A 26,102-nucleotide genomic window follows, 5' to 3' on the forward strand; every position below is an offset into this window, starting at 1 on the left:
CTGGAGCAGGAGAAGAGAGTGACCCCCCAGGCACAGCTGGGGGGAGCATGACGCAGTACCATCATCGTGAAGAGGGGTAGCAGTAGGGCACTCCCTCAAACAATTGGAGACAGAAGTGCCATATAACCCAGGAATAGTCCTACTTGGCATGTATCCTCCAGAAATAAGGAGCCTAGTATGAACAGATAAATGCACCCCCCCATGTTCATCCAAGCACTGTTCACAATAGCAAAAAGATCGAAACAACTTAAAGGGCCATCAGTGAGAGAATGCACAAACAAAACGTGTAGGTACATACACACACTGGAAAGCTAGGCATTGTTTAGAAATCATGATTCCACTGGGAGACACCTCGTGGCCCGGGTGGATGTGGAGGACATTCGGTTGAGGTACTCAAACATAAGGGACCATGTTGTATGAGACCGCTATTATTATTGTTTTTAATGCAGCAACAGCATTCATACCCAAAGAAACAGACTTGATGGTCACCAGAGGCGGGAGGGAAAGAAAAGAAGGGGAAGCAAAAGGCTAGAGGGTGGGCAGGTGTTCACTTGGGGCACGAGGCGGGAAATAGAGGTTCAGTGTGAGATGTCAAAGAAGTCAGCGGGTGGGGAAGGACACAGGGCAAGCCATTGGGAGGTTTGGTAAGTTCTTTAAGTTGTTGAATGCAAAAAAAAAAAAGATCTGATACATAAACCGCAACCAAATTCACAATAAAATGAAACATTGATATTTTTTTTGGTTGTTGTTGGATACTTGTGTTTCATTGACAATGCAAAGGCATTTGACAGAAACGTCCGGGAAGGGAGACAGCGGTTGGTGTAAGACATGAAAAAAATATATACATTATCAAGGGCTCATGAGGGAGGGAAGGTGGGGGAGGGGGCAATGAGCTGATATCAAGGGCTCAAGTGGAAAGAAAATGTTTTGAAAATGATGATGGCGACATATGTACACATGCGCTTGACACAATGGATGGATGTGTGGATTGTGATAAGAGCTGTAACGGCCCCCAATAACACGATTTTTTAAAAGTGTATTCTCCAGGGAAGAATGATGGAAACACTGCTCCCAGGATTCAGAGACGGAGATGAAGGCCATGCTAAGAAACAATAACTTCACATTTTGATGTGTTTGTCTAATAGACGTCTCTATGATTTGGCAGCAATCTGGCTTGATGCACATTCCTATTTGACTGAATCTCCAGTAAACGGTTCCTGAGCACATGCCAGTGTTCCATAACGCCATGGATGGACACACGTATTCCTCTCTAGCATTCTGTAGCTGGGCTGCAGTCCAATTCTGCCCCGTGTGCAAACAGCGCACAACACAACAGATTGGTAACCCCAATCACTGCCCAAGGCAGGTCAGTCCTGCTGGTGTAGAGGCTCAGAAATGCTCGGGCATTTTTATGTTTTTTCTCAGAAACAGCCCCCATTGCCTGCAGCAGCTAGAAAGGCCAATGTTCCTCCAAGGCAAGCTGTGACCTTCCTGGAGAGCAACGTTAAACTTGAACCAGCAGGTGCTGCACGTGACTTCCCCAGGCATACTACCAAAGGGCTGGACAGGCGATGCTGAATGCCGTTAGCGAATGCTTAGCTTGTTGATGCTATTCAAGAATGTCAGTATTGATATCATAGGGATGAGAGCATGACTTAAAATAAGTGTGATTAATGTTAACCTTGGGTGGGCGGGGAGCAGAGGGCCGAACCATCATAATGCAATAAATATATAGCCATCAATTACTGCTTAGCAGTTGGAAAATGGAGAGCACTCATAACTCTGAAAATGTCACATTATTATGCCACACACACACACACACACAATCCTACTACTACCACAACCCTCAGTCTAGTCAACTGGTTGAAGGTTAGCAGATTCCTTGGTAGAAGCAGGGATCACATCTGGGGAATCCACATATCTGCTTTCACAGGATTGTGCGTGCAGGCACCCCCAAAGATCCTCCACAGTCACGGCAGAAACGACAGTGCTAACCGCCATGATGAAGAATCCTCATCCACACAGTGTTGTTTCACCAGGCAGGATCTCACTTTCACAACACTCAGACTGAGAGAGCCTAGGAAGAAAGGCCTGGCAATCTACACCTGCATATTCCTTTGCAAAAGCCTCATGAATCACCAGGGCCCAGTCCACAAGGGAGGGTGAGGTTGGCTCAGCCCTGGCAGCCTACCCTTTGCGTCCCCTATGGAAGTGAGCTTGGGGGTTACTGTTTAGGCCAAAGTCATTCTGTGGCAGGAACACAGATACCAGTGGTACTCGCAGTGCCTGTTGTGACTTTTATTTCTTGGTCCCGTGGTCTAACCGCCGGCTCTTGACACATGGCATTCATTCGAGTGCTGTTAGTTCACAGGAACAGATGCACATACCAAAGAACAACCGTCGTCTCATCTGATGCTCTCCTTTTTCCTCCTACACTACCAATCCTCCTGATTATAAAAATAACGCGAGAGCTATAAAGAAGGACTGAAAGATGATCGGTCCGCACATAACACTCATAACACACGGCTTAAAACATCTGGAATTTTTCACGTGTAGTATTTCATGTAGAAAACGGGATGACATTATACATGGTATTTTCAAACTCTCCCCCATAGCCCTTTGTCATGGGCAGCTCTTTATAGCTAGCAAAGTTTTGTGCTCACAAATGCCACAAAGATCATGCGATAGGACTCCCAACAGTTCATGAAAAAATAGAATGAAAAGTTATGACTATTTTACCATGAACTTTTTGAAGCGACCCTGAATTTCATTTTTGGTTCTAGACTGATAGAGACATACATCTGTTTATACTTGGCATTCTGTAGCAAATGCTTGCGCCAGGAAAGGCCTCTGTGGAGATGACAGAACCAGAGGAGAGATCACAGAAAAAGGGAAAAGGAAGACAGGCTTTGTATAACTAATCCATCGATGGATTCCCCAGAGTGAGTGACCGCATTGCCTGGGGGCCGCTGGGAAAATCAACACACTCGCTGCCCTGGACACCCAGAGAGACTCTGGAGGGCAGGAGGGAGCGGCTTCCGTGGAGTGGGAAGACTGTCACTGATTACAAGGGGAGAAATCCTCCTGTTTTTCCCGTGGATCAGTGAGTGGATTCCAACTACCACCAGGGATCCTGGAAAGATTCAGGAGGGAGCCAAGGAGGCTGTGAAAGCAGAAAACCACACTTTATCCTGGATTATGGGCTCTGGCATAAAAATTATTAATTTCCAGGGGGGCATTAAACAATTCCCCCACCCCCTAAAAACAGGGTAAAAAATCAATGAACTTTGGGACCATACGCTAAGTGTAACACATCCCTGACATACAGGACCAACTCAAACAGAAAAAAAATAATAAAGGCAATCTCTTTTTGAAATTGTCCTACCGATGAAAAGCAAACCCACTGTTCCACCAGGTCTCGGTCTCTCTCTCTCTCTCTCTCTGTCTCTGTCTCTCTCTCTCTGTCTCTGTCTTTGTCTCTCTCTCTCTCTCTCTCCTGGTGTTCTTTACACATCAGGGTGCTTCTATTGTCAGTGCCCTACAAGCCAGCAAGTGTCTGACACTGTTAGTCACTCACTTAGCATGATTGAGCAGCTAGTCTGACGCAGCCAGAGAACTTCTAGTTTACAGTAAATGCATGCATGTTGGAGGGTGTGCACAGAATGTAAAAGAATGCCTTTTAAAACTTTCAAAAAATGCAATACCCTTTCTTTGTTTTCTCTCTCAGCAGTTTATGTGATATTTATGTTCTGGAATGATTTTTATACTTTGGAATGGAATGTATAGAATGGTATATACAGTACTGAATGGGATTTTAATTATGTTATGGTAAGTCTTCTGTAACGTGTGTGTGTGTGTGTGTGTGTGTAACCAAACGTCAATAAAACACCTCAATTCTAGACTGACATTGTCAGCGGGACACTTTGGACATAGACTCTGGGTGCAATGTAGAGTGATTTCTACTTAAACACAAAGGCTCCCATAGGGGGCTTGCCATCAGGAGCTTGGCAGCCCCAGAACAAGGACAGAAGTAGACATGGAGGAACCAATGCTACTTGTTGGTGACATCTCTATGACTTCATTCTGTGTGGTCGGAAGCCTTGCAGGTCATCACAAGCTCCCCTACCTGCACACCTTATTGTCCAGGAAGGTGACCGAGACCAGTTGGACTTCCCATAAGTCTGGGAACAAACCAGCATGAGCAACTGGCTTGCTTAGTCTCCTCTGGCAGACTGGCGATGAACAAGGTGTGCTTGCGGGGGAGGGGGTTTCTGAAAGAGACCTTTCGAGCATCTGTTCCCGCGTAAGCTGCTGTGCGGGCATGGCCCTGGGGAGATCTGGCCAGGTGTATGTACAGACCAGCAGCAGGATCATGCTGTGGGAGGCATGAACAGAGGCTGGCCTGGCATGAGGTGTTTGAGGGTCTCTTCGTCATTGGTGGTATGCTCCACGCAGGCCCTCGGATGCATCCCCCAAACAGGCACATACCATACACTGCATGGTCTTCTAGGGGCTTCCCTTTCTCCCCTGCTCCATAAAGGGGTTCTGCACCATAAAGGGGCCCTTTATCCGGGCACTGGACTTGTTGGAAAAGGGGTAACCCAGCATGAAGTACCAGGTATCGGTAGTATTGCTGATCGCTTCACTGGTGGCAAAAGCTACCCCTTTTCAGGCTCCACGATTGCAGGCTATCTAGGATCTGGCCAGATGAAGAGAGGCGGGCTTATAGCTCAGGCATTTTGGTCTCAGTGTGGTTTGCGGACATCTTGGCAATGGCCATGGAATGAGATGCGGAAGTAAGGGTGCTGGGCAGCCACTTCAACAAGCAGTGTCTTCCAAGATGTGAGATCTTACGCTCTGTAACATATTTGGACTATTTTCTTCTCGTGATGATTTTAAATGAACTTCCTCTGGCTTGCCCTCTCTGGGCTGGCTCTTCGGTCTCCTATTAAGTAGGAGAATGAATTGCAATTTACTTAAGAAGACACTTACCTTCCAAATGGAAAGACACAAAAGTCAAGAGGACCACTGAGTGAGAGCTAGCCTCGATGACATAGGTGCAGTTCATATTGTTGTCGTACTGTTTCGGGTAGTTAGGGGAAACGATGTCCCCGGACGGGCCAGTGAAGTTGCCTCCACATCCTAAAGAGGAAGAAAAGGCATATCATCACCACCACATTTGTTCTCACACATACTATCTATCTTATCAGTGAAGGACAAAGTTAAAGTTCCTAAATTCACCACAGACAAAATTTCTTGAGACGCTCCAAATGATATTAAAACACACCCTTATGCATCAATACCCACAGGGGACACCAAACCAATCAAAGACTGGCTAGGTCTAAGACTAGGTCGGAATTGTCCTCATTTTGGCCTTGTCAGACTCCATTCTGTTATCCCTGCCTGCACTGCTGATGTGTTTCAAAGCTTCCCCTAATGTCTTTAATCAAACGTTTCCCTAAATGCTCATTTCCAATGAGTGACCCCTTAATTTAATTCCATCAACAAGCACATTAGCCAAGAAAATAACTACTTTTTTTTGCTTGAACCTAATTTTTGCTTATTACTTCGAGATGTAGGCCCATGTGCTGACTTTGGAAGGGAAAAATTCCGAGCAGATTATCTCGATCTTTGAAGGTCTCAAAGTCTACTGAGCATAAGACATAAGGTGAGAGGTAAAATATGCCAGTTACTAGTCCCCGTCCATGGAGATTCTCATCATGGGGTCCCTGATGAGACTGGGTGAGTGGTGGCAAAGCACCACAGACATTTTGATGCAAGACGTGAATGTGCCATGCTGGGGTCTACTAGGAATTAACCTTTGATTTCCTGCTCAATACCTGCCACTGGGGATTTCGGGCTTATTCTCAGCCTGGAAAACTCTATGGCGTTTTCTCTGAAACCATTAACTGGAGTTGACTCAATAATAACTGGTTTTTAGTGTCACCTGTGTTTTTCATATTCGCTCACAACTGGCCTAATATTGAACTCAATGTCATGCTCACGGCCTTTCAAAGGAGTAGGCCACCTTCTTGGATTCAGGCCTTCTTCGTTTTCTTCTTCTTCTTCAACTCCGGTTCCCATGAGCTTGGTTCAGCTTTCCCACTGCTCTCAAAGCCTGGTTGTGGCCGACACACCTTTCCAAGACCTGTCAGGTTTCAGGGCTACTTACGGCTGATGAAGGATGCAGAGAAGCCCCGAGCTGGAGCCCCCTGGGCCTGGAACACAGCAGTCAATATGTTTCGCGGTGTGACGATGGGGCTGGGAGCCACGTTCCCACAACTTGTGGCTAACAGAGCTTTTTCGGCCTCCTGAGGTCCTGCCCACACCTGGTAGAATCATAAAAAGACTTAATGCTTTCAATATCCCCCTGTCAATATATTAATGTGCCTAGACTGGAAAATAATGGTACTTGGGAGTATCTAGAAGTAAACATAATAGAAATAACACACATAAAAATCCTCAGTATATTCTGAGAGTCATTTTTAAAGCTACTTTTTATAGCATTGCTCATTCTCCGGGAGACTGTGTCTATTTTTATGTAGCAGGATAATAGCTGCTTTCAATCATGACTTGGTTTCCTCGTCACTTTTCTGGGTTGATGTGATCTACCCAGGCTCCAGACTGATGGAGACACAAAGGCATGGTCACAGTGGCATGGACCATTTGCCCTGGGTGGAGGGAGAACGGCTCGCTTTCAGCATTTGTTGAGCCAGGAACGGTGGGGACTGGCAGTCCAGTGCCATCTTGCCTGAACCAGATGTCTCAATCTCATCCCCGGAGAAGAGATTCTATTTATCTCATGTACAAACCAATGAACAGCCATGTGCATTTTCATAGAAAGCATGAATTGAGATAGTGTGCAGAATTCAAGAGGTGATATAAAATAGTAACAAGGTCAATGACCACGACCCGAAAGGCCACGACCACACAATCATTAGGTGGTTTTACATTCTCAGTAGTGAGCACTTCCTGTGACACTACTTCAAATTACCTCTGCTCTTTCAAACAACCCTGCTACAGTGGGAATTAGTCTATTTTAGAGTTGAGCAAGTGGAAGCCTAAATACTTAATGAACTCACAAAGGAACAAGCAGATGGTAAGTTGGAGAGAAGACTAATCAGTGGGGCCAGAGTCAATGCTCCTTCCGCTAAAGGACACAGGACACAACCTGTTGGAGATGTAACAGCGAAGATCAAGAGGAGGAAATGTAGGAGATGAATTTATCATCGCTCAGCTTGTTAAAGTCAGGCACAGTGATGTGCCAGAGCCCCTGAGCAGCACAACCTGACAGAAATTGTGATGGGTGGCTCACTGACACCATGTGTGCGTGACTCTCTTGTGGTCTTTTCAGCACGTGGACTCCTAAGGCCCAAAGTAAAAAGGTGCCGGCACACACATTTCTAATCTTCAGTCATTTGGGGAGCATACATTAAATTTTGCCTACAAAATTGGCTGGGAGGCACCCAAAGGGCAGCTGTCCTTAAAGATCTACTGGGGCAGAGGGGAGTGAGGGGATGGGGAGGAGAGGGGACCAAAAACAACTAGCCTTCTCTCCAGTTCCCACAAGAAAGAACAACCAAATGTTCGTAAGACCATAGAACAAGCTCCAAAAATTAAATGTCTCGTCCAACCCAACTGCATGGAGCTCATTCCGACTCATAGTGACCCTCTCTGGCAGCGGTTCTCAACCTGTGGGTCGCAACCCCTTTGGGGGCCAAATGACTCTTTCACTGGGGTCACCTAATTCATAACAGGAGCCAAATTACAGCGAGGAAGTAGCAAGGAAAATAATGTGATAGTTGGGGGGTGGTCACCACAATATGAGGCACTGTATTAAATGGTCAGGAAGATGGAGAACCACTCCTCTATGAGGTTTCTGAGGGCTGTACATTTTTGTGGAATCAGACAGCCTCATCTTTCTCCCTTGGTTCGGCCAGTAGGTTCGAACTGCTGGCCTTGTGGATAGCAGTCTAATGCCTAATTGCCTGTGTACCAGCCACTGAGAAGTCACCATATCATGACAAGGAGACATGACGCAGTTCAAATCTTAACTCTCAACCTTAGAGTTTTCTCACTTTTTCACGCGGAGAATCCAAGCAACAAAACGGTCCTGTTCTTATTTTGCGAGGCAATGAGTCATTTCCAGTGTAAATGTTTATGTGCCCGGAACCTGGTCAGCTCCAGTGAAATAAACAAGCGTACGAACCTTCACAAAGCTGTCCTGACACTGCCCATCACCACTGGGGATTAGGAAGTCGCTGTCAAAGCTGAGCTCCAGGTGTTTACTCTCATGAGTGACGACTGTCCACGTGCACCTGCTGTTCTCGGGGAAATGCTGAGGCCAGTGAGGGGACCTGATCGTACCATTGTCAGAGTGAAGGATTCCACCACAGCCTGAAAGAGGACCAGGAAAAATAAATCCCATTTGTCTGGAAGGACAATAACCATTTTTAACAACTCAAGACCTCTAGGGAAGGAACACTTCTACATGCGAGATGTCAGTTTATCTTTCCTGACACGGGTGGCACTTGTCTTTGGGAAGGTGCCCAGCAAGCACACCCACTACATGTAAGGTCCAGTGAAGTGAGAGGAAATTTCAGGTGTCAGGGTTTTGCTACAGCTACGCAGAGCATGGCTGAGCCCACGAAATCTGCCACCTTAGAAGGCAAAAGTCTATCTGGTCTTCATTGGCAATATTTGACTTCCCTTGAGTTTACATAGCATTTCCGTGATGGCAAGGCCAAACTCTGTATTGTATTACCCCTAGCACAAGAGAATACAACTCGATCGTCATTTGTAATTTTCTTCCAATACACTTAACTAGAGAATATGATCCTGGAGAGGCTGAAACTCTTCCACGAAGCAATTGGGTTCATTTATATTGAAACCAATTAAAGGATAACAATAAAGAACACAGGTAAAAACAAAAAGAAAAATCTAGAATTAGTTTGTCATATTAAAATGTGTACCTAAGACATGGCAAAGGTGTGCGCAGCGGCAGTAACAAAGCACAAACAAGCTCAAAACCAAAACCAAACAATAACAAAAATGACAAATGATGAAGATAAATGCAAGATAAAATACAATTTTCTTTTCAAGCCTTAAAAAAACTAGTGGCTCAGGAAGGGAAAAGGAAGGTGGGGGCAGCAAGAGGGAAGCGATCACAATGATTGACATATAACCTCCTCCCGGGGGACGAACAACAGAAAAGTGGGTGAAGGTAGCTAGCGGTCGGTGTAAGACATGAAAAAATAATAATGTCTAAATTATGAAGGGCTCTCAGGGGGGTGGTTGGGGGGAAGAAGCTGATGTCAAGGGTTCAAGTAGAAAGAAAATGTTTGGAAAATGATGATGGCAACATATGTACAAATGTGCATGATGCAATGGATGGATGGATGGATGGATGGATGGATGGATGGATGGATGGATGGATGGATTGAGATAAGAGCTGTATGAGACCCCAATAAAATGATTGAAAAACAAACAAACTACTGGCTCATTTAAATCTCCTCTCTGATTATACCAGTCAGTATTTAACAATGGAAAGTTTGAATAGATTTGATTCTATTAGTAAAATTTACCCTGTGCAATATTGCTAAGCTTTACAGAAATCCTGGACAAAATATCCAGGACAAATCCTTCTATTTTCTGAGAAATTGCCAAAACTTTACACTTTTTATGCACAAAGCTACTGTTTTCAATCCAATCTGTGTTTGTTTAAAATTTTTCATTCCAAGTTTATTCCCATTTGTTTCAACCTACAAAATTTGTCGCGTCACTAGTTCCGGTCTCAAAGTGCTTCAATGGCTCCCCATTGTTCAAGGGGCAACAGATGAAGCCATGGCTCTTTCCTAATGTGTCTAACTTTCTTTCCTCCCCTCAGCGGTGATTTCAACACACATTCTCTCTCTTGTGAGGCCGTGGTTGCTTATGGGTTGAATGGTGACGTGTTAAGATGGATGTTTCTGCACTTGCCTGCCTTTACCTAAATGCTGACTCTACCAGTTATCATCTGTGTGACCTAGAAAACTTACCAACTCATTTATCCTCAGCTTATGCCCATACAAAATGGGGGAAAATGTGTCCTGGTATTGTGTCTTCCACACAGGGTTGCTACAGGAGAAGATAGCTATAAAGATCTAGAATTGAGCCAGACTGTGTTTGTACTTAGCGCATATTTGTTGGATTAATGAATAAATATTGTTAAATACATCAATGTCAAAATATAAGTAAAGAGAGAGTTTCTTTTACCTAAAGTTTGGGTGACCCAGGTCGCATAAAATCCACCACGTTGCTCTGAATAGTCTGAGTTAAAAGACACCACCAGTTGATTGGATCCGGACTGGATCGTCCCGGGGTTGGACTGCCCACAATAGTGTCCTATGATGGGGGATCCAGGAGAGCCACCGTTCCTGACAGTGACCGCATCCCAAGTGCAAGTTGCATGGGATTCGATATCAAAGTCACTAAAGGTAAGCTGGGGGAGAAAAAAATAATAAAGAAGAGGCATTATGAATTGTAAGTGAATTGATCTACCTTGAGGTTGCTATTCTTACAAACTGTCTGCTTTCCTCAAAACCCTATATGTCTGTTTTAGTTTTGTCTCATATTGAATTCTTCCCTCCTCCCCCTTATTCTTTACTTTTTGAAGATTCTCTTGAACGGTTTGAGATGGGATAGTTGGCTAAGACGGAACTTATTATGTTAAGAACATGAATACATCTCTCTGAGTGTGGAATTATCATCTCTGAATAGCTTCTCCGATGCTGGAGAAGACACTTCTGTCATCATACACTGAGACCTGTATCCCAAAGAGAGAATTTCACAGAAAAAAACAGCAGGGTGGTGCTTTCTGATGGCAGCAACAAAGTCTTCTGTAAGTGCTTGGGTTTTCTGTAATCTCAGCAGCATCTTGAATCCATCAGTAGCACTCACACTGATGGTGTGGCCAGGTGGGGCTTCCAATAGCCAGGAGCAGTGAGCCAAGCTGCCATAGGAGGCCGGATAATTGGGACTTGTGATCACTCCACTCTCGCCCATCTGTATTCCGCCACAGTCTGAAAATAAAACGTACAACCCTCTGAATAAGGTAAAGGAAAACACACCTGCAAAGCCAAAGAAAACAGTTACACTTTACAATGAAAATAAATGATAATCGAATCCGAGTCACGGTACCCCACTCCCCAAAAAAGAAGATAAATGATAAAATAAACTGCATAAAAGCTAAGTAAAATTTGGTGGAAGCTTGATTAAATAGCATATCACACTACTTCTACATAGCGAGGGCAGGGTCGGTACAAAAAGAAGGAAGATAAGCTGTATCCTAAGTGGAGAAGAATCAGACATGTCTGTCACTGACAGTTTTTAAGCCATAGCATTTGCAATTGCCTCATCAGCAGGCAAAAACTGGACAATTCATAAGGGAGAGTGGGGAAGAATTACACCATTTGGCTCACGGTGTTAGCAAAGGACATTGAGCGCACAGTGAGCTGCAGGGACAAACTGGTGTGTTTCAGGAAAAGTTCAAGGCTCTAACCATGGCTTAAAGATAGGAGAGAATGGGAGGATGGGGCAGGACTGGATAGGGTAAAGTTTTTTAAAAAAGGGAATGACATCATTGGGTACAGGGAGTCTGGAAGAATATTACCAGGACAAAAATTAGAAACTTTGTTGTTTGATATTAAGCACATAGATCCATAAAATTATACATTAGCAAACATGTTGACAAACAGACACCTTTCTAAAGCATTGTCTGGTCTGTTTCCTGAAGCCTGACTCTTTTCCTTTGATCTCTAAATCAATATCAACAGCCAAGTAGAAGCAGAAGAGGTGAATCTGCCAGCAACTGCTTTGTGGAATGAGGGATCCAGTGAGAGAAATGCATCCATGTGCCCATCATGCCAGGATAAGTCCCTGCTATGTTCTGAGCCCTGACCAAAGCTTAGGTCTGGCATTATTTGACGCCTGGAACAACAATAAGGAGCCCTGGGTCCACTGCTGGACAAGAGTTCAACAGCTGGCATCAAGGTCAGCAGTTGAAACCAACAGCTGCTCTTTGGGAGAAAATGAGAGCTTTCTGCTCCCTTAAAGATGGACAGCCCTGGACATGTAGGGCCCCTATCAGTAGCAATCAACTCAGTGGCAGTTGGGTTGGGTTTTTGAGCAAAGATGGTTTTTTGAGTAGCTCTCAGTCACGTTCATTCCCTCCTCCAAAAAAAGAGATGGTTGGTAATAACACAACAAAGCACTAGACAAAACTCTAACATGAACATGTGTTTATACATAGCCAAACTTGTTGGAAAGAAAATGGAATATCGAAAAATCTTCAGCAATAAAACCGAAACCCATTGCTATCTGGTTGGTTCCAAGCATTAGTGACCCTATATAACAGAGTGGACCTGCCCTGCAGGGTTTCCGAAGCTACGACCTTTTCAGATAAAGACTGCCAGCAACACCTTTGTGGCACGAAGCAGCAGGTGGGTTCAAACTGCCAACCTTCTGGTTAGAAGTCAAGCATTTAACCCCTGCATCAGCAAATCTGTTTCCTAAGCAATGAGTGAACTCAAATTTAGAGGAACAATCCACAACTGAAGATGTGACTGTCAGAGAAGCTATAGAAGCAAGGTACCAGTCCCAGAGGTGGAAACCTGCGGTTTTGCTGATCTTTGAGTGAAGGAAGAGAGGATATGGCTTTGAACCCAAAAGAAAAGAAAGGCGGGAACAATGACTTTTATTTACAATTGAGGATAAAACAGGAATGAGGCAAACGCTTGACCCACGAAAGCAGGAAGGACTAGAGCTGCCTCTCTTGGATCAAACATTTTTAGTGACAAACTATGAATCGCACGGGATGCAAGGAATACAACGCAATTCATAAAAGAGCATGCTTCAAAAAGTTCTTGGAAAAATGGAATGAGAGGATAATGGGAAAAACCTCAACGGGTCAAAGGGGAGATCAAGTGATAAGACCTCAGGACCTAACTACTGGTGCCATACTTGACTTTACAATGGTCTCTGTCTGGTAACAAGGCTATTCCGGCCCCTGGACTGTGGTCAGAGGAGAACCAGTGGAGTTTTGATCTGTGTGTGTGCATCCAGCAACTGGAACTGGGGCTTACACGATCTTCCGTAGCCTGCAAACTGGGTGTTCAGAACATACACTCTGATACTATTTACTCCTCCAGATTCGTATTATATTATTTACAATCCTTAGATCATAAGGCTGGTGTATTTCTTCCATGTTGACTTAGTTGATACCTCACTTAGAGGGCTGCTTGTTTGAAGACAAGCTTTTAAGACCCCAGATGCTATTCTTTCTGATAGCCGGGCACCATCCAGTTTTTACACCACACTTTGGTAGAGGACTCATAGCTCCAGTGACCCCTTCAAGGGGATGAGGATGAAGTAGGTCTATGTCATAAGAATTAATTATTCTTCATTGGAGCTACAATTAAGTGCAAGCCCTCAAATCCAAGATAATGGACTTTTCCACGAACATTTTGAAGCTCTCATACCTGGCAATGAAATGCCATGTGTTCCTATTAAGGTAAGAAATAAGATGCTATCCTACCTTCTGTCGAATATTATGATGGTGGACTTAGTCAGTAAAATAAAACCAGAGGAAGAGTGAAATATCAACATATAAAAATAAAACAATTCCTAAAGAATGGCAATAGCCAGTTAGAAAACACTTTAGAAAATCTCATCGATCCTGATTGTCCTTTTGGATTTCCAGAGTTATAAATATTTAATGGAGCAGAAAGCTTCATCTTTTCTCCACAGAGCTACTGATGGGCTTAACATCCTGATCTGAGAGCTTGCCACCCACTATGCCACTAGGGATCCCCATAACATAACTGAAGCTACCTTCAAATAAACTTAAACCAAAAAAGAGGAGATTTTAATGGGGAAATAAATGATGAAACTTTGAGGTTTTAAAAATCGTCTGTTACTTTGTGATTAATGTTTGAGAACTCAGCCATAGCTCTTACCTGTGAAGGAGTAACCTGCAAGGAATCCAGTGTCTTCTCCCTGTTGATTGGTGACAAAGCGGATCCAGACCTGAGGGTAAGGTGTAACCAAAGGCATTGCAGGTTTTGAATGTCCACAAAGTCTCCATATCAAAGGCCCGTCAGCATTTCCTACACAAAATAACATTCCAAGCGCCATAATTATATAGCTTTTAAAATAAGTTTCCATAGTATATTATTTATTAAATAGAATATTTAAAAGTTACTATATATACATATTAAATCATATAATCTAGATAGTGCTATTCAGTTATTCTTCATTAATTATCTCACCTATGAATGATGTCATTTGTCATGAAGTAGAATTATTTAGCACAGTGCTTTTACCCAGAGTCTTTGACTCTCACATAACACGTGAGGGAGACAACACTAACAGTTGTGAAAGTCCAGTTAAGGGGGTCATTGATGCCATCTCGCTGGGTAGAAAGGGAACATTTTCAGAAGGAAGAGCAGAGAATCCCATAGCCACCCAAAAAGGCAGGTGTGAAATGCATCACGGTGCCTTCATGGAGAGACTGCAGAGGAAAGGAAGAGGTGTAACAAGCAGACCTTGACCTTGAAACTTTGTGAAAGGTGCGGTAGCGGATCACAGAGTGGCAGGCCTCGTGGGCCCCAGAAAAATTAGCTAAATATGAGTGCCTTCACACAGGAGACTCGTGTGCCCAGTAGGAGGTCGTCCTCTGGGTACGTATCAATGCTAACAGGGCTTGGTAACACTTTCTTGAGTAGGGCAGAGGCCAAGGGGTCGTGAGGCTGAGACTGTGGATGTCAGAGAGAAGCAAAAGAGGTGCCGCGTAAAAAACTATATCCTTAAACTTTCTGATCCTGACTTAAGCCTTACAGCTTCCCTAGTACACTCACAAACATGATATTGCCTGAGCTCTGGGTGGCAATATTATTGAACCCAGTGGAAAAGCAGAGTGCCTGGAGGGGGTGGTTGATGGCAAGAGTAATGTCAAGGGAATTGAAAAGGGAAACTGAGTCTCTCTCAGCATGACTAAATCTGCCCTGCTGAGGATGGTCTGGAATTAGACTCTCCTTCCCACTAGTGTTGGCAGAGAAGGTCCGGCTTGGCCTCCATGCCATTTCCTCACCATTACCCACATTGCACATTTATAATTGTAAAATGCCTACTATCCAAATATCTTGCACTGAATGATGTACTATATGAATGGCAAGGTGTGAGGTAAGAGTAACACTGGCTGGGATGATTAAGCTAATGTGTTGACTTAATTGGGCCGTGGTGTTCAGTGGTTTGGTAGTTGTGTGGTGCTGTGGCTTTCCACCATTTTGTGATGTGATGTGGTCAACCTCCATTTACACGAACCTCACTGTGTCCAAGAAATGAGGAGTTGGTGCATATAACATATTTCCTAACTTCAAAATTATCTATCTGCATACATTTAATTGATTTAGTAAGACCCATTTCACAAAGTTCCTATCTGTCTTTGTCACAGGGAAAAGAATAAGTCCCTCCAATTGTGTAAAAATCCCGTATTTCTTGGTGTAGACCTCCCTATAATGGAAATGTCACGTGTTTCTAGTTGGTGCTTTCATAACATGAACAATTTAAATTGCATAGAACTTATTTTTAACACGAAATTTGGATGCGCCTCTTTTAGGGAGTGTGAGGTAGTATACAATGGGGGGGATAGAAAAAGTGATGATGACCTCAAAATGTAAGGATTTCTTCATTATATTTGATCAACAAAGGGAAAGAATGGTCAGTATTCAGGCCAAGAATGATTACACCGGAGTTGAGCCACTTCTTAAAAATTAGTCTCCACAGAAATTTATTCTTGTAGGTGTGGCACACCTACGAGCTCACATTCATCAGTTCGCTGTTTATTATTTCAAACCAGCATCGCTGACTGTAGAAATCGCCGAAACACAGTATTTGAATGGTCATGAAGATGAAAGGAAGACCACATTTAACTGACTGGAGTTGACCCACAGCTGCTCTGCTTGATTCTATAAGCCAGGGGGCTTGAAACAGGTGGGCCTCACGAGAGTTCAGCAGAATCACATGAAGGTCATTGTCAAGTGTCAACACCCATTTCCCTCATTAACCTTGTCTGAACCCATCATCTGCTGCAGAAAGCCAAGAGAATGATTGCACTTGGTCTACGGCCGTCCTCAAACTACAGCCCGCAGGCCACATGCAGCCCACTGAGGACATTTATCCAGCCCGCTGAGTGCTTTTGCCCCATTTGGTGTTTTACTTCAAAATATGCTATGTGCAGGGTGCATAGGAATTTGTTCATAGTTTAAAAAAACAACAACTGTAGTCTGGCCCTCCAACAGGTCTGAGGGACAGTGAACTGGCTCCCTGTTTAAAAAGTTTGAGGACCCCTGGTCTAGGGTCTCATACTTCACCTGATACTCCTTGACAATTCTGCCTTCCATGTTCACTAAGGTATATAGCTCTGATTTCCATGGCTGAGCCAGGTCATCCTCACTAGCTCGTTACACTATCTCTGAGGGTTTCACCCTCACTTTCTATCGCCATTGTTCGGTACTACTGAGTGGCTTCGGACTCATTGTAAGCGAATGAACCATCGCCTGCTCCTGAGCCGTGCTCACAATTGTTCTGATGTCTGAGCATTGTAGCAGCCTCTGTCAATGGTCTCCCTATTTTTCACTACCCCTCCGCTTAACCAAGCATGATGTCCTTGTATTTAAACATTGGATAATATGAAACGCATTGAACCATTGACAATAGAGTAGCTCTACACTATCATTTTGTGGTGTTGTTGGTTCCACATCAGGCTGCTAACTACACGGTCAGCAGTTAAAAGCCACCAGCCTCTCTGTGGGAGAAATATGGGGCTATTTCTGTCAAGCCCTGAAAACTCTAGGGAGCAGTTCTACTGTGTGCTGTAGGGTCTGTAGAACCAGAGTGGATCCCACAGCAGAGGGTTTGTTTGCTTCTTGATTTTACACGTGTGTACCAAGGTGTGTCGATGGAAGTGTGTCAATGCCTTAAATCTAGGAAAAAAACTAAAATGTATTCATTTTTCATGAATGCAAACATTGACCAATTCTTAAGAGAATAATGGTCAACCAAGTTCAAGACAATCCTTTTCTAGTGTGAAAACTTGAGAGAATTCCCCCCCCCCCCCCCCCCCGCCCAAAGCATCCATATGCTTCTTCATCTGGCACATTGCAAAACTTCTTTGCACTTCTAATTTCAAAGTAGGATTCCACAGTTTCTTGGTAAATTCCATCATTTTATGAAACTGCAGATACACTGTGACTATGCTAAGTGCCACTATCCCGGGAAAGGAGCCTTGAGTTGGAGAAGATTTTTGAAGGACACTCTGTACTCATTATGACATGGAGGCAAAGAATTCTCTCTCGGGAGTAAATCTCACATGCTCCAAAACTGATCAGGTGTGATATAAGCTCTAGTTGTAAGCACAGATCCATCTCATATACTGTTCACCTGGGCATATTATCTTCATCTAGGCACAGAATGGCAACGTTGTTTTCCTTAGGATCAGTATATATACATATACATATATATATATATACACACACACACTGTAGCATTTAGTTCTTCATTGTTGCTTTACAGGAACAAAAATTATAAGAAAAGTGTCCATTGATTGAACTCACCCACTCGAAACTCCAGCACATCAAATCGACAGTCTTGGTGACTCTCTACATTAAAAAACTCAAAATAAATGTAAATGGATGTGTTTCCCTGATTTGGATTAGTGAGACTCCATTCACAGTTCAGGTTTCTGGAGTAGTTCCTGACGCCATCATAGCCAGGTGAAGTAAAGTTTCCTCCAGGGAAGGCTGTGAGGGGCCCACCGCACACTAAGAAAACAAAAGGCAACAGAGAACACAATTGGATCCATTCCATAATAGAAGATCGAGACAATACCAAATCAGTAACTGAAATAAAGCCACCAACAGATTGCTTTGGTCTTCGAGATGCAGCGCCAGTAGAGGTTATGAATGGAACAGTGGGGGAAATATCCGCGTTTTACAAAAGTAGGGTATAAAAATAAGCCAACCGCTCCTTTAGCCCCTGGAGCCACGGTCATGCTGTCCAGTCAGCTTGAGACCGTTAACTCCAAGATTAGCCCCTCCAAGGAAGAAGAATGGAGCTTGCTGCTCCACTAAAGATGGGCAGCCTCACGCGAAATCCTCTATAGGTGACTATGAGTCTGAATGGTCTTGAGGGAAGTGGGTACATATAGATTAAGGGGGTGAGGTTTGGCTGTGCATCAATATTTCGAATTAGAGCCAATCATTTCATGGCATTTAATTTAGAGAACTACCCAAATACAACTGTTGTAGGTCTTCTACCTTCTGTTAAGAAATCCTCTGCTCATCCTAAGGGTTTACTTGGATCAAACTGAGATGATGATTACATTGGAAAGCCAATTAATCTGCTCCTTTTAACAAGGGAACAAATGATCCCTTTTCAAGGAAATCACTTAAATTTGAAATTCGAACGCCAGGACAGAATGTCACTAACCCAGAAAGTAAAAGGATGGTCACAGTAAAAGGTGTGCAGAGGAGAGGCCACGCCAAATGTGAAACTCCCTCTCCCATCTATTGCACTGAGAAGGGTGATTGAGAAACAATGAAATCTGCCTTCCTTGAGTAAAATTGTTACTCTCTAAGAGTAAACTGAGTTGTAAAATGTAGATAGCCTCTTTCAGCTCAAAAGAATCAAGGAACGACTGAAAACTAGGCAACCATGTAGCTGTGTCCAGGAGGCTTTCTGCGAATGTGGAACTGTGCCTCCTGAAAGCCCGGGGGCAGAGCTGGAATCAGTGTGAGAGCAGCTAATGTGGTTTTCTTCTTCCTTTTCAATCCCCAATCACAGTCTTCTTTCTTGCTTTCTTTTTTTAATTGAAAGATCATTTTATTGGGGGCTCTTACAACTCTTGTAACAATCCATACATCAATTGTATCAAGCATATCTCTATATATGTTGCCACCCTTCTTTTCTAGACAGTTACTACTTTCTATTGAGCCCTTGGGATCAGCTCCTCTTTTTCCCCTCCCTCCCCCTGACCCTTATGACCCCTTGATAAATGATAAATTATTATTCTTTTCATATCTTACACTGACTGTTGTCTCCCTTCCCTCAGGGTTTCTGTTGTTTATCCCCATGGAGGGGAGTGTGTGTGGTTGTATGTCAATCATTGCAATCGGTTTCCCCTTCCTCCCCTCCATGCCCCACCTTCTCCCCACCCTTCGGGTATCGCTATTCCCATTCCTGTTCTTGGATCCTGAACAGTTTTTGTTCTGATACCATTTAATTTCCCCCTATCTGAGTTGGATTTTCTATCTGATTATATATCTTTTCCTCATGTAGAGGACCCCAGGTATAACGTTTTCACTAAAGGGGGAAACGGGGATTCTAATGCCGTTGGCAGTCTTTGTAGAGCATCTTTAGTGCACCAAAGCAAGGTGTATTTATAGCATCCCCTCTTACCAGCATCTTCACTAGATGTGTAGGAAGCAAGGAAGCCTCCATATGGCCTGGACCCATCTGTGAAAAAGATGACTTTCATTGTATTTCCTGAAGATTGTATCTGGTCGCTTACATTCACACTACTGCACACTGTCTCTAGTAGGGGCGAGTCACTTCTAATGCCGTTGAATACCTGTTAGAAAAATAGGTTAGCCTTTAGGACCCAGTCCATCTCACTGAGCATTTCCCTAAGAAGTGTTATTCTCAGCTTGGAACCATTTCTTTCCAAGAAAGCACTGAGCTAAAATGAATTGTTTAACACCCCAGGGTCCTGTCACAGAGCTGCAAGGCACTGTGTCACTTGGAGCACATTTGGTGGCCTCAGGGTCATTTCACTAAAATGAAAGTATTGCACTAATGCCCACCTGCCACACAGTGACAAATGAGAAGCTGCTGTACACGTTGCAACTGGAAGCCAAGTTCTAAATGTAAAGTAGAGGCTCCACTGTGCTTACATTTCCACTGTACAGAGCTGCCAGGTGGTTTTTCACAATAGATTAGTGCACTGAATACATAGAGAGGAGGCTTAAATGTTGGTCTCTGATAATATGAGGCAATAACTCAAGCACCCCCAGATTGCCTGAAAAGTAATTTTTTAAAATAATCTCATTATACACATAATAGTTGTTCCTACTTACTTAGGGAACCAAACCATATTCTTACTAATTAAAAAAAATGTTAATGGCCTACAGTATTGTACATTCCAAAATATAAAACCATAACCCTAGCTTTCAGGCTACTCTAATAATTGCCACACAGTATTCTTCTGTAGTATAAAACCAAGGTGAATTTTTAACATAGCTGCACTTATAGTTCAGAAAAATAACAATCCAGGAATAACTAAACAGCTATTGCCTGATTGACATTCCCATTTCTACAAAAGATTTTGATTAGTTTACAATTGGAAATAGTTACTCAGCCACTGCCACTAAGAGCGATGCAGAAGGTGAAGTGAACACAAGATATCTCTTTGTACGTTCCTTTATTTAGTATGAGTAGACATTAAATTGAGCCCTGTGGGCATCTCTCAGCTCACAGGCTCAGACACGGCATTGCTGGTCCTATGCTGGGGATGCACAGAGACAAGATGCCCAATTGTGTTTATCAACTCCCACTGAGATCATCTTGCCCATAAGCACAACTCTCTAGGGAAAATAATATTGTTTCTGCTTTCCAGACCACCTCAAGATTATTTTTTCAGTCTGATTACACTCAATTTCTTCAGATTCATAAAGCTGGTTAGAGAATTGGAATTCAAACCCTCCGATTCTGATCCATGAAACAATGCCAAAAGAAATGCAAAATGACAAATATTTCTACAAATATTTTGTTGAAAAAACGAAGAAGATGTAAAAATGACACAATGAAGCACACTACCATAGTACACTACTGACTCGGTTGTGAAGAATATTTATGCAATCATTGTAACGGAAACACTGAATAAACATGTAAACAAAGTTCCTGGCATTTGGGTCTTCTGAGAAGCAGTTAGAGGAAGGAGTGAAGTATGGACATCCGAATGCTGTAGAAAGTAATTAAATCATCAAAATCTACAGGAGGATATCACTTGAAAATGCTGTGCATTGAAAATCATGACTCAGCAAAAGAAGAATACCATTGTAAATCATGAAAACTATCCAAACTGAGAGTTGAAAATAAACATATTTGATATCCTGGGTTCAGATTTAGTCAGAGTTCTGATTTTGTTATTGCTGCTATACATTTTCTTTTAGTACTTGACTTGTAAAACTATGTACCTCTTCAAAAAAGCAAACTTTTATTATAGGTTGTGTGAGGGTTTCTTACAGAGCAGATCAATTAGTTTTATACCCAACACTTACACACCTGTAGTGTCATTACCTTGATTGAAATCCCCTCTAGGTACCATCATGTATCCCACTTCTGCCCTGTGTTTCCTGAAAAACTTTCCTGTAGCACATGGGAATATTCTGTTGCTGTTTCCCAATATTCACTATCTTCAATATGAACTCAGTTGTGTAAGACATTTTGTTATCATTAGGTTTATTGTGCCAACCTGGCCAAGAAGAACATGTGGGATTAATCAGGTCACAGTTTGATTGGCGGACAAAGAGATATATGGCTCTGCAAGGCCCGCCCACCTCTCTCTTGCTCTCTGGTGATTGGATCACACTGCAGAGTGGGTGCTGCTGCTGCTGCTGCTGCTGCTGCTGCTGCTGCTGTAGCTAGTTCTCTGCCTCAACCTGTGAGCTTCACTACCTGTGGGCCACGCCAACTTGTGGATCCTCTTGCTAGAGCTTCAGGCTCTTTCCGGACCTGCTTTGCCATGCTGCTGCTGGTGCGCACATTACTTGAGCTTGAGACTGGTGGATCCTGTGGCCTTGTATTCCTTGTGCTGGATATCCCATCCAGGCCTGCTTTGCCAAGCTCCTGAGCTACTGAATGTTGGTGACCCACTCTACTGCTTGCTGCCTTTGGGCAGACTCTGCTTGCCTTGCCTCAGAGAAGACTCTGCTGTCTGTTTTCTTGACCTTGGGCCCTGCTACCCGCGAGAGTTGAAGGACTTCCAGTATATTAATTGTTCTATAGAAGTGAGTTGAACTTAACCCTCTGTACTGCTGTGTGGTCTAATTAGTTGTTATATTCCTTCTTGCTGTATGAACCTATCATATATATAAAATCATCAGTGTCCTGGTTTCGTTTGTCTGGAGAACCCTGCCTAACACAAATTTCAAAGGAAAAAAAGCAGTATATTAATACAAATTTTACTAACTATTGTATAGAATTTTGTATATTTGTATAATTTTTATTTTCTGAACTCCAAATAGTATGCAATAAAAACCTATTATGTTTCCGATCAGAAAAATAGATTAAAGTGAGTACACAAATAGATTAAAGTGAGCACACAAATATATGATTATAGCTATATAAAATTATGTTCTATCAAGAAATGTTATGGAAATGCATCAAAATGTAGTCTAGTAGGAATGTTAGTATATATATATACTATATATATACTATATATATACTATATATATATATATTCACCCCATATATACACATATATGAACTTGAAGTATGAAATCAATAGGAAATTGCAATATACATGCTGAAATTATTCGGTTTGTTTGTATTCTGTGTATATCCTCAAGAATAAAGTTATATATGTATATATTTATATTTAAATAAATATACTTTGTCCAAAGTTTGCTGTCTCTCAAACAAAATAAAATACTAGTTTTCATAATTTTAAATGCCGTATGAAAGATAATATAGATGTGTGTGTTAAGGGTACACATCCGTAAATGTGAATGTCATTGTCTTTCTTCAGCTAAGAGGAGCTAAGGATACAAAGGGCATATCTTACAATATTTGAGTAGAAAACCATGGGAGACTGACATGGTAGGTTTTCCATACCCCCTCAGTGCCCCTGGCAGAGAAAGCTATTTAAGTGAGAGGACACTGGATGTGCTGAAATTTTTAGGTGGTGGCTTGTGTGTGAGTCTGGTCCAATTCAGCTATGTGCTACTGCTTGGGTTTGCTTTCCTCTCCCTACCCAGTTTTGGCATATGCAATGATCTAAGAAGCAGACAGACTTCTTAGGCCTGCTTTTAACATTATTGTAGCGGTGTTATGATTTTGTTCTATCTCAAAAACTTAGATTCTGTTGCACATGGAAAGACACATTCCTGACCTGGTTTTCTGCCTATGACGTATGGGTCACTAAACTTAAACAGTAGACAGAATTCCCCTGAGTGAACAGAACACTTACTGTCACACGCTCATTGTTGCAGGACGGCTGAGCTTCCAGCCTCAGGTTGTTGAAGGTGAGCGTGATCCGCCTGCCTTCCTGCACAGCGATTCTCCACTCACAGAGCCGGCGGCGAGGGTTGGGGTTCGGGTAGCTGGGAGAAGCAAATGTTCCAGTAGGGGTCTGGAGATCCCCGCCACACTCTATAGGGGGGAATCAAACATGGACAATGCAACACAATCAAAATGACCCAACTTACAAGGAATGCTCTCAAAACTACAGTTTTATGTAATTACCTGGGGACTTTTAGAAAATGCTTGATTTTGTTTTCTATCTCTATTAACACTTAACCTTTGCACTCATGGGCGATAGCCACTGGCAGGATTTTAATTACCATCACGTACTAAGAAATATGGGAGATGAATCTAAATAATTATCTCCGTTTTTCTGGCAGGATACTTATTTCACCTCATCTTGCCAGCATATTTGGGACTTCAAATTCTGAAAACCTACAAGGCTAGAGGTTTGGCTTTCTCAAGATGCCTATTGTTGGGAAAGACTCATCTCCTTGTTACATAGTTGTTTCCTGATTACAACCTTGGATAATAATCCTTAATTTACTGGTGTGACTGATGAATATCTATCTTGTAACTAAACATCAGAGAAAGATGAGGCTTTCTGCTCCCACCAAGGTTGATGGTCTCGGAAACGGATATGTATAGTTCTCTTCTATCTGATGGAGCTGCTGAGTCACACTTGACTTTGGAGTAAGTTTGGCTTTGTTGTTTCCCTAAACATACTTGTTTTACCTTCTTGCTATTGCAATACTGGTGCCCAGTGAAGTATTTATCAATACAGGGGCTCAGTGATGTTTTACTTTTCATTTGAAAAAAAAAAAAGAGTGACTTACTTTCTACACTAGACTCAAAGCGCAACCTGAATCCTGAGGCAGTAAGCGAACCATCAGTGACAAATCTGACCAGGGCGACGTTGCCAGAAGTCTCCACGCTGTCAGGAAAGGTGTTTCCACAGAATCGGCCCAATGAGTTTCCTGTGCGAGTCAAATGACGAAGTAAGTATACGTCCAGGTAACGGCTCTAACCTCTGCTTGTTTCGGACTTTCAGAAAAGAAAATAACAAACGGCAAGACCTTTCCTTCCCAGGAAAACATGGGACTCTCGGTCAAGAAAAGTAAAGGAACGTGGATAAAAAAAAACACTTTCGAATATACTGAGACATTCACAAAGCTTCCAAGTCGGACAAAACCATCTAACACAATGACAACGTTCATTTGGTGACAGAAAAAAAACGCTGAGAGTGACAAGGGGCCCTGATTTCTAGGAAAGAGTTCCCTCTCCTTGCCTTGCCTTTCGGAACGCCCCCAAAGTCATCGTCTGTGGCACCAGAGGGACCAGCACGAAGAGGATGCATTCCCAATGCAGAGTTCTAATGCTGTGTGTGGTCTCCAGTCACACCTGGGCAATGCCCCTGGGTCCTTCATGGGTGAGGGTCAAGGGCAAGAGCTGCTCCTGCCCAGCGCTCTTTGGTTGCACTTCTCGGCATAATCTGAGTTTTCGTTATTGCCTTTCTTGGAAATCAGGAAAACTCAGATGCGGTTACGTACATGTAAAAATACAAACTTCCAAAGACATATTTCACTAACCGTTGATATGGTTGTCCCAGATCTCCACGAAGTCCTTCTCACAGCTGGTGGAATTCTGAAGGTGGAAGTCTTCAAAGTGGACGGTGATAGAGTGCCCCGAGGGGGCCTCGAGCTGCCACTCACAGAATAAATCGTCCTGATAGGGAAGTGTCGGGTAGCCAATGCTTTCAATGATACCGCTCTGCCCAGTCACTCTTCCTCCACACAGGGCTGGAAAAGCAAATCACCACCACCCCCCACACACACTTTAGTGCAGATTGGTAACAATGTTGCCAGAACATTTGTCTCCCTGGAGGTGTCCCATGAAGGTGCCCTGAAATGTTTTCCACTCTGGATATGTCCGTGCTCCCTCTTATTTGAGACCTACCATGGATGTAAGGAGAAAAGCCAACACAAGTTCAATCCAAGGTTGGGAATGGAACACCGATATATCCTGCAAAGTCACAGGAATTCTGTCGGGACACTGTATGTGACCCCTCTGTGGCAGCTAGATACCACTGGAAGAGCCAGGAGTCCGGTGTGCTGTGGTTGATGAGTGATGCGTGTCATTCCTAGTTTCACTATCAAATCGTCACCTGACAATTGTCTCCGGGATCTTTAACACTTGAAGATTACCAGGCAAGCCTTTCCTCAGCTGGAGTCAATAGCTGCGTTGAATTAGGTGCAACTCACCTCTGGACATAAAATGATCTACTAAAACCCACTGCCCTTGAGTGGATTCGGATACTCGGTGGGTTAAATAGTCTATAATTTGGCTTTCTCGATTGCTAAAATAAATAAACAAACCCATGAGTGGCTAAGCCAGACCAACCATGTACTGAATTTGAGGCCATGGTGGATCATAGTATAGTGGATTTTCAGTCTGCCCATTTTGGGGTAATTTTAGGAATCAGTTACTCAAAACACTGAGTGGCCATATGGTTTTGGGAGTGGGATAAGAGAAGGTGGGCTGCTAGTCCATAAAGGACAAGTTTATAGTCTTGATTCTAACTTTCACTGTTTGGTTATATATATTATAATACTAGATATAATATTATTTGACAGAGAGAGGAAGAAATGAATTTTTAACTGGGAAGTTTTCAAAAACAAGTGAGGAAAAAAATCATACAATACCTAGTTTTACGACAATAATGTTTTAAAATGATCATCCAGGTAAAAATTAAAAATAAGAAATGA

At 43.0% G+C, this 26,102-nt stretch overlaps 1 protein-coding gene across 1 annotated transcript in view; it reads right to left on the bottom strand.

The window, feature by feature from the left end:
• Positions 1 to 26,102, bottom strand: part of CUBN (cubilin) — a 306,910-nt gene that overhangs the window by 70,431 nt on the left and 210,377 nt on the right. The window contains exons 46-56 of the mRNA XM_075552448.1: positions 24,927 to 25,136; positions 24,174 to 24,314; positions 23,285 to 23,466; positions 19,495 to 19,666; positions 17,652 to 17,858; positions 13,995 to 14,144; positions 10,939 to 11,060; positions 10,255 to 10,480; positions 8,210 to 8,397; positions 6,173 to 6,329; positions 4,993 to 5,142 (exon numbers count right to left, since the gene is read on the bottom strand). Of these exons, the coding sequence (XP_075408563.1) occupies positions 4,993 to 5,142; positions 6,173 to 6,329; positions 8,210 to 8,397; positions 10,255 to 10,480; positions 10,939 to 11,060; positions 13,995 to 14,144; positions 17,652 to 17,858; positions 19,495 to 19,666; positions 23,285 to 23,466; positions 24,174 to 24,314; positions 24,927 to 25,136 (1,905 nt within the window). The remainder of the gene's footprint in view (positions 1 to 4,992; positions 5,143 to 6,172; positions 6,330 to 8,209; positions 8,398 to 10,254; positions 10,481 to 10,938; positions 11,061 to 13,994; positions 14,145 to 17,651; positions 17,859 to 19,494; positions 19,667 to 23,284; positions 23,467 to 24,173; positions 24,315 to 24,926; positions 25,137 to 26,102) is intronic.

Source organism: Tenrec ecaudatus, chromosome 6, assembly GCF_050624435.1.
Source record: "Tenrec ecaudatus isolate mTenEca1 chromosome 6, mTenEca1.hap1, whole genome shotgun sequence".
Classification (NCBI taxonomy): Eukaryota; Metazoa; Chordata; class Mammalia; order Afrosoricida; family Tenrecidae; genus Tenrec; species Tenrec ecaudatus.